Source organism: Ursus americanus, chromosome 5 (assembly GCF_024610735.1).
Source record: "Ursus americanus isolate L20-20 chromosome 5, mUrsAme1.1.p, whole genome shotgun sequence".
In the NCBI taxonomy this organism is placed as follows: Eukaryota; Metazoa; Chordata; class Mammalia; order Carnivora; family Ursidae; genus Ursus; species Ursus americanus.
In genome coordinates, this window is record NC_142131.1 from 62,003,697 (window position 1) to 62,020,256 (window position 16,560).

General features: G+C 40.9%; 1 protein-coding gene and 1 long non-coding RNA gene across 2 annotated transcripts in view; one reads left to right on the forward strand and one right to left on the reverse strand.

Moving 5' to 3' along the window:
* CHSY3 (chondroitin sulfate synthase 3) overlaps window positions 1–6,552 on the reverse strand; it is a 278,052-nt gene extending 271,500 nt beyond the window's left edge. Inside the window, exons 1-2 of the mRNA XM_045794794.2 lie at window positions 5,401–6,552; window positions 2,741–3,024 (exon numbers count right to left, since the gene is read on the reverse strand). Coding sequence (XP_045650750.1) covers window positions 2,741–3,024; window positions 5,401–6,202 — 1,086 coding nt within the window. The 5' untranslated portion in view covers window positions 6,203–6,552. The remainder of the gene's footprint in view (window positions 1–2,740; window positions 3,025–5,400) is intronic.
* A 439-nt stretch (window positions 6,553–6,991) lies between these two features.
* Window positions 6,992–16,560, forward strand: part of LOC148110131 (uncharacterized) — a 43,917-nt gene continuing 34,348 nt past the window's right edge. Inside the window, exons 1-2 of the long non-coding RNA XR_015724581.1 lie at window positions 6,992–7,358; window positions 15,766–15,946. This is a non-coding gene — a long non-coding RNA (uncharacterized LOC148110131). The remainder of the gene's footprint in view (window positions 7,359–15,765; window positions 15,947–16,560) is intronic.

Consider the following 16,560-nt stretch of genomic DNA (forward strand, 5'->3'; position numbering starts at 1 on the left):
TATAATAAAGCTACCTAGTCTATACAGCTTAATATATTTGTGCAATTCTCTTCCTGAAAGATCTGCAAGTCTGTTCATCATTTTGAAAAGATAACGTTCCATCATGAATGTTTCATATATTCAAACTCAAAAATCGCAGACAGTGCTCTTAACTCAGCTAGAATTTTTACTAGGAAGAAAAGCCAAACAGAATCCTGAAATCCATGAATGGTATAGATAAAGGAAATTCAAGATTTTAAGAGAATCCCATCACAGATAGTTCTTTTAAAAGAAGTATGAAAACAAACTTAAGGATCAATTTCATAGCTTGTTGTATGACCAGATGTAAAATCTCTGACCTTTACCAAGGACGCCAATGTACAGAATACTTTTTTCCATATAATGTGAACAGTAGTATAGAATGGACATCATTTGAACTAACCTAAAATTGAAAGTGGAAAATCCTAGTTTGGCTGTGACCCAATTGACCTAATCAGGTGTTTCATGAAACAGAGAACAACATCTTAATATTAAAATGCTTAAATTATAACTTTGTTGCATTTTTATCTTTACTGAATTCATTAAAAGATGTTGTTTAATATGTCCCTTGGTAATGAAATTTTCCATTATTCTTTTAAATAAGACTTTGAGACTTTGTATTACCAAATTAATGCCTCCTCTAAAATAAATACTGTTTAAATACTCCTTAAAAACTGAACTTCCAAAACAAAGTAAATTGTATACAATTGTTTAGCAAAAAAAAAGTCAACAGCACAACTTCAGAAAATAATATTTTCTATAGCTAGGTAAGAAGGTAGAAATGATTGTCTTTACATAGATCGTGATGTCAGTGATGTCCTAGTATGAGTCTAAATGCAAATGTATTTTGAAAAGTTAATGAAAATATTGTGATCATGAAGTTACATCTTCTGAGATTTGGAATCTCTTGGTTTGTCTGTTCTTTTCTGTCAGTTTATGGTAAAATCTAAGATTCCACTTATATTAACACAGAGTGTGAACATCCACGAGAATTCCCCTTCACCTTAATCGGAACAAATGCCTATACTGAAAATGAATATTAAATCAATTCTTCAGCATGTAGGTTACCTGAGCATATTTCACTGTCCTGGAACATGAATGAGTACCCAGCTAGGTGAAGACTGTACTTACAGCAGAATCAATGAAAACTCGAAGAGAAGGATTTAAACAAAGGTTTGTTAAAACTTTCTATGTGATGTTAAGGCAATAAAGTACCAAATAAAACATAATAAATTTCCATCTTTATTTTTAAATATGGTTAATTTTGTTTACTTACCCATACAGAGCAAATGTCTCCAAAATAATATCTTCATATAAACAAAACCAACCTAATATGTTTTCTGTACTATTTAATTGTCGCCTTCCATTTAGTTTTATATTAAATGGAGAAACACAAATATGTTTCGGTTAGTTTGTTCTCAAATACCTATTTTTAACTATAATGTTCGTGCATAAATTTTTACTCTATAGGGTAGTCATAGTTTAACAAAAGGCCAGTTACTATTTTATTATCAAAAGGAATGAGGTATATCATAATTTTAAATCTGCATAGTGCATATTCCAAATAAATGGTTACTGATAATTTTTACTTTCTGTAATAAGTAGAAGAAATATTACCCCAAAGTGTAAATACTACAAAGTATAAAAAATAAAGCAAAATTTACTGAAGTGGCATTACGCCTCCAAAAGAAGAATGATTAGGACTGTGTAATCTTGAGGTATCATGACTTTACAAGGAACATATTTTCATGTTTCTTCTGTACCAGGAGACATGAAAAATTTGAAAAGATAAATAAATGAGTTCAGTTACAAGTTACAAATGTGTGTGCATTGGATAGCTGAAGTGTATCAATCCCCAAACACTTGAAAAACCAAACTTCTGAAAAGTGCAATACACTATTTAAATATTAAATCCGACGTTTACTAAGATTATCTTTTTAAATAAAATTGTATTTCATTTCAAAACAAATTTCTGACGGAAAAAAAAAATCCCAGAGTGTTTCATAAAACTATCACAATAAAAGAACAGTTCATAACTCAGATTATATAAGTAATGGCAGCTGTTCAGGAAAATGGACTAAGAGCAGGCAGAGACCAATTTGAGGCAATCAACCTTAATAGTAAACAGCTACTTAACATCTTCATAACTACTTCTGTTTTTCCAGGTAACTTAATTCCCTTAATTTTGTAAATACATCTATCATAAATGATATCAGTTAATTTTTCCTATGCTTTAAAAAAATAACATGTTCAATTTCCACATGAAAATCTTCCAAGAAACTTCAGATTTTAACTATTTGGAAACAAAGAGATGCAATTATATACCTAACCAAAACAACAACAGCAACAACCAACCAAGTACCAAATGCTAAAAGCAACAACCCAAGAGAATAAAATTAGTCCTCTTGTTAGAGACAGGAAATGGATAAGCATGTATATCAACACCAATAACGCAGATAGAGGGGAAACAGCCTCTTCCAGAGACCTGACTATATATACAGGCTCTGCTTAAAGCTAAGAGTCATACTAATAAAGAAAACCTCCAACAGGCCTCAGCTCTGTGAAGAAAGTTATCTCCCACAATCACCCTTGTGTCCATACCTGGCTGCTTCTATCATTTTCAAGCAAATAAAAAGATGCCGAGAGAATAAAGAAAATCACTGCCCCAGGCTATGAATTGGCACGCACCTGTAACCTGTAAACATTTTCATCACAGACTTACCTCGTAAGACCAGACGCACTGAGTCCCACCAAAGCGTCGAACACATCTTCCTACTTCGACGTCCTCATGAGTCGTGTACATTTCTCGGAGGCATTCACCAATATGTGGCACCATCCTCCTGAGAACCTCTCGACTGAAGATCATGCCAGGTCCTCCCATACAGAAGTTCTCTCCAGGCTCCAGCCCCAATTTTCCAAGTTCTTCAATATTCCCCAGGCCAGTCTGACCCAGGTAGAGAGGCTTACTGCTATTCAGTGATCGAAGAAACTCTTCTAACTTATCACCTACAAAGAGAAAGGCAACAATCACTCCTCTTTCTGATTTCATAATTATTTAGAACGTACAAAGTAAGGGAAAGACCTTCCAACATTGTGTGCAAACTCCCCCAAAGACATAATACAACTGAAAGGAAGAAAAACCTCTCTGAATATTCAGTTATTTTAAAACTACTAATTTTCAGTTACTAATTAAATCCTAATAAAATGTTATCAACCTTCTAGTCGAGATCGCTGAAAAATCTAAAGAAGGCTAGCAATCATCAGACTTTTTTTTTTGTAAAAGGTGAGATAATGATGAGGAGAATGACAAATTTATTAGCATGTTTGAAGTACTCATAACATTTTCAGAAAATAAGTTACATTTAGCACCGATTGGCACTGTTGATATTCAATAAGTATTTTTTTCCTGATTACTGATTAAGTTGTGTTTTGTTATTACCTAAACCCCACATTACTAAACAGTCGCAAACAACCCAAAAGTTGAGAGAAAAAGAGAGGATATTAAAGTTATTTTGGAATTTAACTTTGGAAAGCACTTTTCAGAAAAAATAAACATTTGTTTAAAATTAAGTAACTGGTTTCCTGACAGTACGTAAGTTCATCAAGAAAAACTACTTAAAAGTAAAATTCTGTAGCTAAAACAGTTTGAACACATTAGCTATTCTACAAAGTGATACAATGAGGTAGTCACCTTCTTTATATTCCCAGTCAGCATCTTCGCTATCATTTTTTGATGAGCACAGCACCTGCAGTCATTTATCTTGATCCCATGCCTCGCCCCTTGGATCTCAGTGAGTTTAGGCTGACTATTATTGGGTTCTTAATACAAAATGCATCTCATTCTTAATAGAAATGGAAAGACTATGGCACTTCAATGTTCTGAAGGACAATCTTTCAAAGCATTAAGAAAAACGACAGAAATAGATGCTATTAATGCATTTCAGAAATTCTCTGCAAAGTGTGGCAAACTTCTGCCAGGAAACCTGATTTTAATGAGACACGGAAGACAAAGGGACTATAAGATAAGGGATCTATCACTTACAGGTATAGATATCCATACATCTTAAATCTACTGTATTCAGTAGATACACAATGGTTTATTTTTGTATCGAATTACCAATGGAAAGATCTCACGCTACCTAACCTAACCCCAAGAAATCTCTAGTTATTACTCTACACTCACTCCCTGAGCCAAAATGGGGCAGATCTTGTTTTTCCTTGAATCACGTGAAAGACTACCTCGATGAGGAGAAAGCAATGAGGCTACAGGGAGAGAGGTATAAACTAGGAAGAGCTACCCCCCTTTGACCAATCCATCTCCGCAACGGGCGGGACTGGAAAGATTTACTCCCGCTCGTAGCAACTTCTCTGCTGAGTTTAGAAATCTCTGGCCAGAGCCACCCACACTCAGGGTGAAGGACCGCGCCTCTTTTAAAACTGACGAAGTTTTCTCCTGAAGTGGCTACCCATGGTTTTGGGAAGGACTTCCAGCCTCTGCTTATCGCCGCAGCCACCAAAACAGATTGGAAAGGATCCACACTAGTGTCTACAGCTTGGAGCTCCTGGGGTCTCGATAATTCACGGGCGCTATCCCCTTCTTCACCACCAATTCCTAAAAATACACTCATCCCCTCCGGGTTTTACCCAGGGGTGGCGGGCGGGGGTGGGGGGAGGGGAGCGGGTGTTAAGGGCGGACCTGGTGCTGCACTGTAGTGACTGGAAGGAGGTGAGCGGTGGAGCGGTGTGGGGGTGCTCAAGGACTCCCGCTGCGTGGTGGGTAGTGAGAGAGGGAAGGAAACGCACAGGGAACGGTCCGCAACAGCGAAAATGTTTCCTTAATCTCACCAGTTCCGAAACTGCGTTAGATCCAATTACAACAAAAGGGCTTTTTCGAATAAAGCTAGGACACCCATCTCCATCCAGGCTGGCTCTCGCCCGCTTCCTCGGTCTTCCCTTCCCTCGCTGAGGACACGCCCCTCTGGATAGATGTGGGAAACTACTACCACCCGGGGCTTTCAGAGCAGGACGGAGTAAGGAAGAGCCTTCGGTTAAGCCCCAAGCCCCTTTCCTCACCGTTCCCACACAGCAGAGTCGGGGCAAGCTCTGGGCGGAAACGAGAACAGCAAGAGTGAGGAAGGCGAATAACGCCGGTCAGGTGTGAGGAGGGTCCAGACCGCAGGAGAAGAGGTGGAGCGGACTAGGAATGGTGGGCGGATGCTAAGGGTGGGGACTGCGGGTTGGGGGCTGCAGGAGCCCTGAGCACTTGCGGGCAGAGAAGCAGAGAGGGGCTGGGCTGGGAGGAACGCTGGTTGCAGAGAAAGGAGTGGGGTGGGGGGGAGGAGAAGGGGCGGGCAGGCGGGACAGCCGGCGCTGGGAGGTCACCTTTGATGTAGACGTCGTCGTCGGCGCGCATAAACCACTCATACTTGTCCAGGTAGTGGTCGTGCATGTACTTGATCATCATGAAGGACTTTTTCTGGGGAGGGTAGGAGTCGTCCACCCCCGGTAGCGCGATGACAGGCAGGGGTGGCGGGGGCTGGCTCATACCGGCGTTGGGGGACTGCTGACTGGAAAAAAACTCCACGCGGCCAGGGATGAAGCGCGCCCAGGTCCGCTGCGCCGCTAGCGCGCGGCTGCCCAGGTACTTCTGCGCGGTCATCACTCCCACATACAGGAAATCCCGGGGTCGGGAGCTCGGGGCGGCGGCGCCCCCGTCCCCGCTGCCGTTGTGGCTATTCCCTGGCCGGCCGCTTCTCCGCTGCCCAGCCGCGCCCCCGTCCTCCTCCTCGGGTTCCCCTTCCGCCACGGGGGCGCCTGGCAGCCCCGTTGCGCCTTCGGGCTCGCGTCCTCGCCGCCGCTGCTGCAGCGGAGGTGGCTGTTGCCAGGGGCTGCTCCGAAAACTGGTTACCCCGGGCGCTGCCTCTGCCAGCGGCGGCCCCTGGAGCTCCTGGCGCGCGGGGGGCGGCGACTGCTCCAGCCGCGGCCGGGGCTGAGGTTGGGGGAGCGGCTGCTGCGCGCCAGCGCCGGCGGCAGAGCGGCCGTAGTAGGAGCAGAGGCTGGAGCCGCGTCTCTTCCTCTCGCTCAGCTCGGCCACTCTAGGGGCGATGAGCCAGGACGCGGCGGTGAAGCCCAGCACCAGCCCCAGTGCCACGCTCATCCACGGGCGGCGGGAGCGCACGGCCATCGCGACTGCCCCCGGCGCGGACGCTAGCTGAGCGGCTGTGGCGCTGCGCGCGGGTCCCCCAGCTCACACCCGCCCCTCCTCCGCCTCAGCGCCCCCAGCCCCGGCCGCTGCCAGCCGCCGAGGCGCCGACGCCGGCTCAGGGTCGGAGCGCTCCGGGCGCCCGGCCCACTGCGGGTTGCAGCTGCCGGCCGCGCTCCCCGCTCCGCTCTGGGTCCCAGCTCCGAGCGAGGGTCGGGAGTGAAACTTCTCCCGGCGGCGGCGGTGGCGGCGGCAGCAGCGAGAGGAGCTGCAGGACGAGGAGGTGGAGCGGCAGCGGCGGCAACGCGTCCGCTCCTAAGCTGCCACCCTGTCACTGGCGCGCCTGGTCCCTCCCTCCTCCCTCCTTCCCGAGCCCCCGCCCTCGTTCTCCGCCTCCCGCTCCCCCCGCCGCCCGGCTCGGGACTGGCCCCGAGGAGGAGCCACAAGCAGCCCCGCTGCCAGCCCGGGAGAAGCGCGAGCCGCGCTATTTCCCCGTCACCCGCCCTTGGACGCCCCCCGTCCGCGCCTTGGTCCAGAGCCGGCCTCCTCTCCGGAAGGAAACGATCCTGGTCGGGCCGCCTCCGGCTTCCAGCGCCGACGCCCCCTCGTCCCTCCTCCCACGGCCCTAGCTCTCCGTCCCATTTCCCGTCCCGTCCCGTCCCGCCCCTCTGCCGGCCTCGCAACACACGCGTCCGGGGGCTCCCCTGCCCTCCTCCCGGCGCCTCGGCTCCACTGACCTCATCGGCGGAGCTCGGGTCTCCGAGCCCCCGGTAGGCGCCCGCGGCTCCCGCCCAGCTCGCCTCCCCCGGCCCACAGCGGGTTACGTCCCGGCGTGACCCTTCCCCACTCTGCCCCGCCCAGGTCCGTGCGCGCTCCGCTCCTCGCGTTTGCGGTGCGTTTCCCGTTTCTCTCACCGCTGCTACTCGGTGTCTCCGCTCTCAGCTCCGCGTCCCGCGCACAGCTCGGGAAACCATTTGTCCCATCCTAGCGCCCCACCTCCCAGCCTTTCGAACTTCCCAGTCCCACCTGCATCCTTCACCACCGCTCTCCAGGCGTACGCAGAAGCACCCCTGTCACTGGGTGCCTTCTGCTAAGAAAATCTCATAGGCGTTGGAAATACTGCCTCTGACAGAACACGGTGAGTGGGGGTTCAATCCCCAAAGAACAACAACAAAAGAATCCCATGTTCCCCACCTGTTGAGTTGGGAAGTGTGGGGCTGCCTACTGATCCCCGCCTCAGCTCTCCTACTGCTCTGTTGTCTAGAAGTGAGAATCATGAACTATTTTCAGTCTTGCTCAAGACTGAATCAGTAGGACTGGCAAACGATGGAGAAATGTGAACAAATTATAGAGCCAATACCCGAAAGATTCAATTTAAGGAAATTCTTACCCCTCCCCCCCCAAATAAGTGAACTTAAAAAATAAAATAGAAAATATATTTATTCTATAAACTTTTATTTTCTAAGGCAATGACAGGAAATGTTTTATGTGTTCAATTAGGGGAAAAGGTCTTCTGCGATAGAATCTCAAAGATAAATTGTATTGGCCAAAATTACTTAAAGTTACATTAGGAAGAAAGTACCTGAAGATATGTCACATTTTGAGGAAGGTGACATTTAAGAAACTTTCTCTCTAGAAGTTGTGAATCTAATAGTTTGAGGTGCATTTGGCCTTCCAAATCCTTTCCTTTTCAAATTTCAGTCTTCTGTTTTGTGCATCAAATGCAAAGGGATGGTATTGAGTAGCATTAGGCAGAGGACTCAATCCAGCCAGGTGCTGGCAGCATCCCTGGAACAGTAGGCCTGCCCAGGGCCATTGGAGGAGTGGTTCTTTCCACACCAGCCACTGGCTGTGCATGAGCACGTCTGACTAAATGTTTCATCCTCTAGACAATGAAGCTGCTTTTCCATGTCTCCGTCTTGCCCAGAAACACTTGGGAATACAGATTATTGGGCTCTTTCTCAAAGTTTAATTTCAGTTAGAATACAAAACTAATTGGACAATCCCCTTCAGATTTGAAAATATATCCTCCTAGGAATTTTTAACTTTCTAGAATAGTGCTGTTAAATAGAACTCTTCCTATAATGGAAATTTTATTTATCTGTCTCTTCATTAAGGCAGCCACTAGCCATGTATGAGTGTTGAGCACCTGAAATGTGGCCAATATAATTGAGGAAATGAATTTTCAATTTTATTTCATTTTAATTAATTTTTATTTAAGTAGCCCCATGTTGGACAACACACTTCCAGAGGAAATTCACAACGTGGAGCACTATTCCTTATGGTCAAGTGTGAAGAACACCTATACGCTAGCATACTCTCCCCTGCAATATCTAACAGGGCTTCATTCTAATAGGTGCCATTCTTTTAGATCTACAAAACCATTAATTCTCATTGGCCACAAATAACCCACTCATCAACTGTTACAATATTTCAAGATAAAGTTAACTTTATTCATTTATTCAATAAATATGTACTAGAGATTAAGCATGAGGGTGGAAGTCTCTGGACATGGAAATGTCAACAAGATATTCACTGCCACCTATCATAAAGTTTAGAGTGCAGTGGGGAAGACAGACATTAAGCACCACCTTGCACAATTACAGTGGTGACATATGATATGAAGGGAAAATAATTAGAAAGTATTTACAAGAGCATCTGATTTATTCTGGAAGTCAGGGAAGATACTTGGAGACATTGAAATAAAAGGAAACATATTGAAATAATGTTCCATACTGGCTAAGGGACCTTGGGAAAATTATTTAAATTGTCTGAGCTTCAGATTTCTAATTTGCAAATACATTTCTGTGAGGATTTATTAAGATATTATATATAAGTGCTTAGCACAGTGTCTAGTTCATAGTAGGCACTCAGGAAATCTTAATTCTTCTCATTTTCCAAACCTTCAAGATAAAATCCCTTAGATATCACTCTACTTACTTTTAATGATATTTATCCTCTGATTTATTTAACACATACTTATTTAGTATCTACCAAAAGCCAAGCACTATTCTAGAGAAACAGCAATAAACAAATCACAGTCCCTAACATCATGGGGGTTATTCTACTAAGGAGAGATTACACACACACACACACACACACACACACACACATACACACACACACACACAAACACACACAAATGCATATAATATGCTCGGTGATACAGGTTTTGAAAACATAGAGATAGTGGGTATGTACAAGTGTCGGGTGAGGCCATCTTAGATTGATTGGTAAGAGAAATTCTTTCTGATAATTTTAGCACAGAACAAAAAAAAGTGAGGAAATGAACCATAAAGATATCTCGGAGAAGGTCTCCTGGGCGGCTCAGTGGGTTAAGCATCGGCCTTAGGCTCAGGTCATGGTCCTGGGGTCCTGAGATCAAGCCTTGTGTCAGGCTGCCTGCTCAGGGGAGGTCTGCTCATCCTCTCCCCCCAGCTTGTGCTCTCTGTCTCTCTTGTACTTTCTCTCTCTCTCAAATAAATAGATAAAATCTTAAAAAATATATCTGAGGGAAGATTTTCTAGGAGAAGAGAATAGCCAACACAAAGGCTTGAGATATACATGCTTATACTGAGGAATAGCTAAGAGGCCAATGTGGGTTGGAAATGGGAGGGAGCTGGTGACTTGCTGGTCATTTAGGCTAGTGCTAGTCAACGGAATCAGAATGTGAGCCAGAAATATAAGACATGTAATTTAACTTTTTTCTTGTAGACATATTTTTTAAAAAATAGGTGAAATTAATTTAAATAACATCTTTTATTCAATTCAATATATCCAAAATATCATTGAAACTATATATAATATATAAATAATTATTGAGAAAATTTACATTCTATCATTACTAAGTTTTCGAAATCCATTGTGTATTTTACACTTTATAGCACATCCCAGTTCAAACTAGTTACACTGCAAATGTTCAGTAGTCACACGTAACTAGTGTCTACCACACTGGATAGTACATATTTTCAGCCTTACAGACCTTTGTAAAGGCTTGGTCTTTTGTTCTGAGTGACAATGAAGGTGTTGAGTAGAGCGGTGGTGTGGTTTTTATTTATTTATGTTTTACAAGGACGATTCTAGCTCCCGTAGGATGAAAAAGCCAGCAAAAGGACAAGAGTAGAATCAGGGAAAGCATTTAAAGCATTATTGAGGTGACCTCCATGACTTCTTCCAACACAGTGTCTACACCTCTTCCTCATTTGTATTAAGTAGAAGTGTTGAGAAAGTTTTTCCTAAGAGTTTAATTTCATATTTATTGAGATTCCTCTAGCTATTTATCTGGTATTTCCCAAGGTCATTGAAGTAATTTTCTCATACTCACTTTAATTTTGAAGATACATGAGTTTTCAGGTAGATAATTTTCTGGGAAATCTCCACCAAGGACTAAGTATTTTATTAAAACAAAAAATGAAGTAATACATTCTAGGAAGAAGTTTAGAAAAACTGAATTTGGACAAGAGGGGTGTTAAGTGACAAATTTGGAAACTTTTTATCATGGAATAAAATTAAACATATTAAATGTGTACTAAAATAGAGCCAGATCTGAATACATTGTTGGAGGAAAGCATACAGAAGTGTAGGTAATGCTAATGCTGCTGGCCAAGCGTTTCTGATAGGATTGCTGTTCTTACCTAAACAAGAATGTTTCCATAGGTATACTTGTGAACTGCCTGATAAAATTTCTATGAAGCAGCTCAACAGATTTTGAGGAAACAGTACCAACAAAAGCTTCTTAAAATTATGGTATTTTCCAGAAATAAAAAAAAGGCAAAACTGATTCCCAGTCCTCTCTCAGTCTGTTAATAGTATCAACCACCCCTAAATCAAGTCAGACACAGTTACAGACAGCCATTCAGCAGACTTCTAGGAAGGTACCACAATGAGTGATTGAATTAACTAGAAAGAATTAGCAACTTCAAAATCACAGAAAAAGACACAGATGCTTTTAAAAGGGTGGATATCATAGTTTACTCAGAGATGGAAGTTAAAGGTAAATATTTAAATATATGGTTCAGCATACACTTGTGCTATAGGGTGCAAGCAAGTTTAGGCTGGTACTGACGCTCTGATTTGGTCTTTTACTCCAATACTTAGAAAGTTATCATTTTTTCTTGACAGAGCAAGGCCCAGTTGATTTCATTTGTGTGAAGCAACTGTGGCATCTAGTGGCTAATAATCATAATGTAATCCAGCTTGTTTCTAAGGGGTAGATTGTGTTACAGGATATTTTTGACATCCCCCATCAATAGCTAGAGGAATCTCAATAGGGAATTAAACATAGATGCATGAGAAGATGACCATTTAGCTGTATGTTTATTTCCTCAGAAATCAGCACATGAGGGAATGATAGAAGTTCATATACTGAAATATGAAAAGGTAATTATTTAGAGCACATTATAAAACTATGTATGTTTTACAGCCTAATTCTAACTTACATTTAATCAACATGAAAATGTTGTAGTTTTGTTTTTTTTTTGTTTTAACGCTGACTGGATATGTGACGCTACGAAGGAATTATTCCTTTTTCAGATAGGATAATGGTATTGTGGCTATGTTTCCAAAAAAAAAAAAAAAACCTTATTTTTTCAGAATTACACACTAAACTCTTTGTAGGTGAGCTGGTGTGGTGTCTGGGATTCAAATAATGTAAGATTGAGGGAGGTGCTAAGTGGATAGTGATGTGGGTGGAGTCTGAATGACCAGGTATTGATGACTGGGCTGGGTGATTACTTTTGGATAGATTTGGAATTCTCTGTAATAAAACGCTTAAAGTAAGTATTTTGTTTAAACGCAGCACACATACAACTATCATTTCCTATAGATTTATCTGAGCATAAGATAGTCCCTTTGTCCAAATCATCGATGTATTTTGAGAAGAAAATAAGACTCCTGCTGTCACTTAGGAAAGATTCAAGAGGGAACGAAATCAGAATTAAAACTTCTTCTTCCATTGCCACAGGGCTCCAACAGTCTCTTAGACAGGCAAAACACCCAATCAAGCTTTAACAAATAAAGAGGGACTATTTATGATGAGGACTTTTTTTTTCTTTTTAAGTAGTAGTAATCTGTGATTAAGCAGTGAGCCATAAAATCTTCAGAGAGCTCCTAATCACTAATCTGAATTTATTCTAAAAAGGTTTTTTAATTTTCTTTCACTACTCTCCAAAATATTAATAAGCTCCAATTCAATATTTTTAATCTACCAAAAAATTAAAATGCACATGCCACCTTCCTTCCTTTTTAATTTTTAAAAGCCCCATAAATTACATGGTGTCTTTTCCTTTCCTACAGATAACTGCTGTTGAAAAGAAATATAATACGATCTATATATGTAATGTAAATTTTTCTAAGAGCCACATTCTAAAAAGTAAAAACAAGTGCCATGAATCTGAATAATACACCTTATTTTACCCTGTATATCCAGTTCTGACTATTAAGTCTTAAAGCTCATTTTTTGATTAACAAAGAGACAAATGGATTACAGAACACTGACAGGATTTATTGTGCTGCTTTCTTAAGTATCAGTATACAAATACTTTGCATATGGATACATGAATATGATATATACCTATGCATGCAAATACACACACACACACACACACACACACACACAGTTTGTTTGTTTACAGCCGCACTACCATTACAGAATAAGCATAAGAGGAGAGATTAGAGGGATTTTTCTATAATGCCTCAATTTCAGGCTATTTTACTAAGATGGAAGACACACTGACTATCATCTCTCTCAACCCATTGGCATTGCATTTTGAAAGAGTGAGGCAGGTGGAGTTTCCATTCATTTTAAGGCTGCTGCATCCACTAGTGGACTTCTTTTTAAATTCATAGTAAGCTAATAATCATTAAACAGTCTTGAAAGTCAGTTTTATGGATTTCAATAAAGTATTAGCAGTGTGAGGGCAGAGCTTTTATTTTCTGCCCCTCTTTACAGTTGTTTTTGTTTTGGAAAATGTACTTATGTTCATAAAATATTTTTCCTGTTAATATATAGTAGGTTTGTTATTTCCTGTATGAGTTTTTAATTTTTTTCTAATTTTTAATGTCTCATACTATGAACACTTGGGATCCTCATTGATTTTTAAGACTGTAAAGAGGTCCCAGGAACAAAACATTTGAGAACAGTGGTCTAAGGAAATACCTTCATTTATCTTTTTCTTCCCCTGGAAATAGTGCAACAATATTTTTAGGAGGAATAATTAAGAGTCAGAATGCCTTCCACCTGATGGAACACTGACTCTAATAGTTTGGGATGACATGAGTCTGGCTATCATTGAATTTCTATTTTTGAAGCTTTGACATGCTTCTAAGTACATTTTTGCCTCCATATGTCCAGATTAACATCTACTGCATTCTGGAATCCAGTACCTTAGCTTTTTTTTTTTTTTTTTTTTTTTTTTTTTTTTGGCATGTTTTGCCACTGGAAGGGAATGTCAAGAATGAATCTTCCAAGACAAGCAGAATTTAAATCATTCAGACATTTCGAATTCTCATTTGTATCAAGTCACAATTAGGATCTTTAACAAATTTGGGAGCATACTTTCATTTCTGCAAAAAGAAACTACAGGACAATACATCATTCCAAGGCTCCAACCATTTTGTGTTACTGTGCCAAAAAAGAAAATGTCTCAGGGTAAGTTAATTCCAGAGGTGGAGAGTCATAAAATTTAGTGAGGAAAAGGAAGATAACATGGCCATACCAATAAAGTTGCAGGTGCAACTATTTGCCCTTCGAAGCCAATTGCAGCTCTAAGAATAGGCAAAATGTAAAATCCAAATAAAATTGCATGAACTAATTGAAAAAGGCAAACTGGCTCTCATAAATGAAATAAAAGTTCATCGCTTGGAAATTGCTATAAGAATAGTTTCTAGATGCAAAGTATGGGGGGGGGGGGGGGTCCCAGGACATGGTGGTACTTTCTCTCATTGGGTGCCTGTGGCCTTAGCTCTGAATCTTAATTGGGTAAAAAAGGGTGAGAGGAAGAATCTCAAGAGAAGATTAAGAGCAAATGTTAGCCTCATAGTTAAGTGATTTCCCAGCAATGCTTTTTGCTTTCATCTCCCAACTGGGCACAAAGAGATTCAGAAGAAGGCATGGCTAAGTAAGGCACACCCAAGAAATAAGTGAGGGGTGGAGCACCACATTTTTAAGACCTGCGCTACAGTTCTGCTTACCACACCCTTCATACGACACCACACTTTTTTCTTCCAAACTGCACTTCCCACGTCTACCTTTACAGAAAACAGACAGAAATAGTCACAGTACCATCTGAACCAGATTAAAATTAAATTTAGGTTTTAGCATTAGCAGCATAGAATTGGGACTCCAGAACATGTAAAGCCATCAGAGTCAGATCAAACCTTCTCATAGGCACATAGAACCAACTGGCCATGACCTCCTGCAAATAATTAAAATTATAGCACCTAGGTCAGTGTTTCTCAAAGTGGGATCCTCAGGACTCCTATGTAGGTATATCCAATGTTTTAATGTGCATAACTATTAAGAGCAAATCTGGAGTTCTTCTGAATCAGAATCAATGAGGGGACCAGGAATCCACATTTATAACAAGACACCCGAGCATTTCTTAAACATACTAAAATTTGTAACCTACTTTTCTAATCTTCCTTGATAAATGGGATAATTCAAAGTCCTAAGAACATACATCAAATTAAATTAACATAAAGAGAATTGTTATATCCTTTTACTGACATTTACCACCCTCAAAAAAACATGACTACATGGCTAAAATTCTAAGTTCTCCAGCCCCAAATATGTGGTAAAGACAAGGAGGTGTGGGCAGGACTCTGGCATCCTCTGCTCTAAGCCACAGATTAAAGTGATATTCACTCCCAATGCCAGACTTTTAGACTTTCCATATTACAATAGACACAAACCATGTGAGCAACAATACACCGAGTAATATTGTTAAAAAGCGTGCTTTGCAAATTTAGGTTTCTTTTCACTGAGAAATGTGTGTTATATAAACAATCTTCTTACGGGGCTATTGGAGTTGCTGATGTTTTCCTTATTCTCCCCTGTTGAATTACTAGAATTCTTGGTGGAGGGCCACAATGACCATTTTACTGTGTCTTGATTTTGAGTATTCCCTTTGACTATCTTTTTAAAACATTTCGCAAGGGAAAATGTCAAACATATACAAAGTGCATGGACTACAGCCTCCTGAACCCATCACCCAGCTTCAACACTTTTTAACTCATAGCCAACCTTGTTTTATTTGTGTCCTTTCCCACTTAGCTCCTGCTGGAATTTTTAAAAGCAGACTACAGACACCATTTATCCATAAATATTTTAATATACAGCTCTAAAAAGTAAAAACTTTAAAACTGCCATCACTTTATGTAAATTCAACAATTATTCCTTAATATTATCAAATATCAAATGATTGTTCAAATTGTCAACAGTCCCACCAATTGCATTTTCACACTAGTATTTTTTTTTATTATCAGTATTGTTTTATATGTCTCTCAAGCTGCTGTTGCTTTTTTTCTTTTTTTTTTTTTTTTTTTAGATAGAGAGATTGAGAGCACAGTAGGGGCAGAGGAAGGAGAGAGAATCCCAAGCAGGTTCCATACCCAGCACAGAGTCCAACTTGGAGCTTGCTCTCAGGACCCTGAGATCTTAACCTCGAGGAAATTAGAGTTGGACATTTGAACTGACTCTGCCACTCAGGCACCTCTCAAGCTTCTTTGGTAAGCTCTGCCTTTAGCTCTTATTTTCCTTGTATTATATTTGCTTTAAATAAAGTGGATCATTTGCACTATGGGGTTTTCTACCATCTGGAATCTGTAGATTCCATTCCTATAGTGTCATTTAACATTCTTCTCTGTTTTCTGTTAGCCCTGTGAATTGGTAAATTGGTATTAAGACCTAAAGAATTTCCAGATACAAGTTCAATTTTTTTTTTTTTAACAAAACTACTCAATAGATGATATTGTGTTCTTTCGGTGGGAGACCCAAAATATTTGTCTCTGTTTCTGACATAAGCTGCTGTTGATAATGAATTCCTAGATTTGTTCATTCATTGGAAGTTACAAGTAGTAATAATTCTAATTCACCATTGTTTCTTCCTTTGTTAACTGGAATACTTCTATGAGAAAACTTATCTTGTGGTATAATCTGCATGGTAAAGACAGCATAAATGGTTCTTTTTTTATCTTCAATTTTGGATGATCCAGAGATTTTAAAAGATTGCTGAACATTTAAGATATCTATCCTCAGTTCCTTAGAAGGTCTTGCTTGGTAAAACTTAATTGAAATAACCCAAACACAAAAGCTCATTCCTCCCAGAAGCAAACTCATTTTC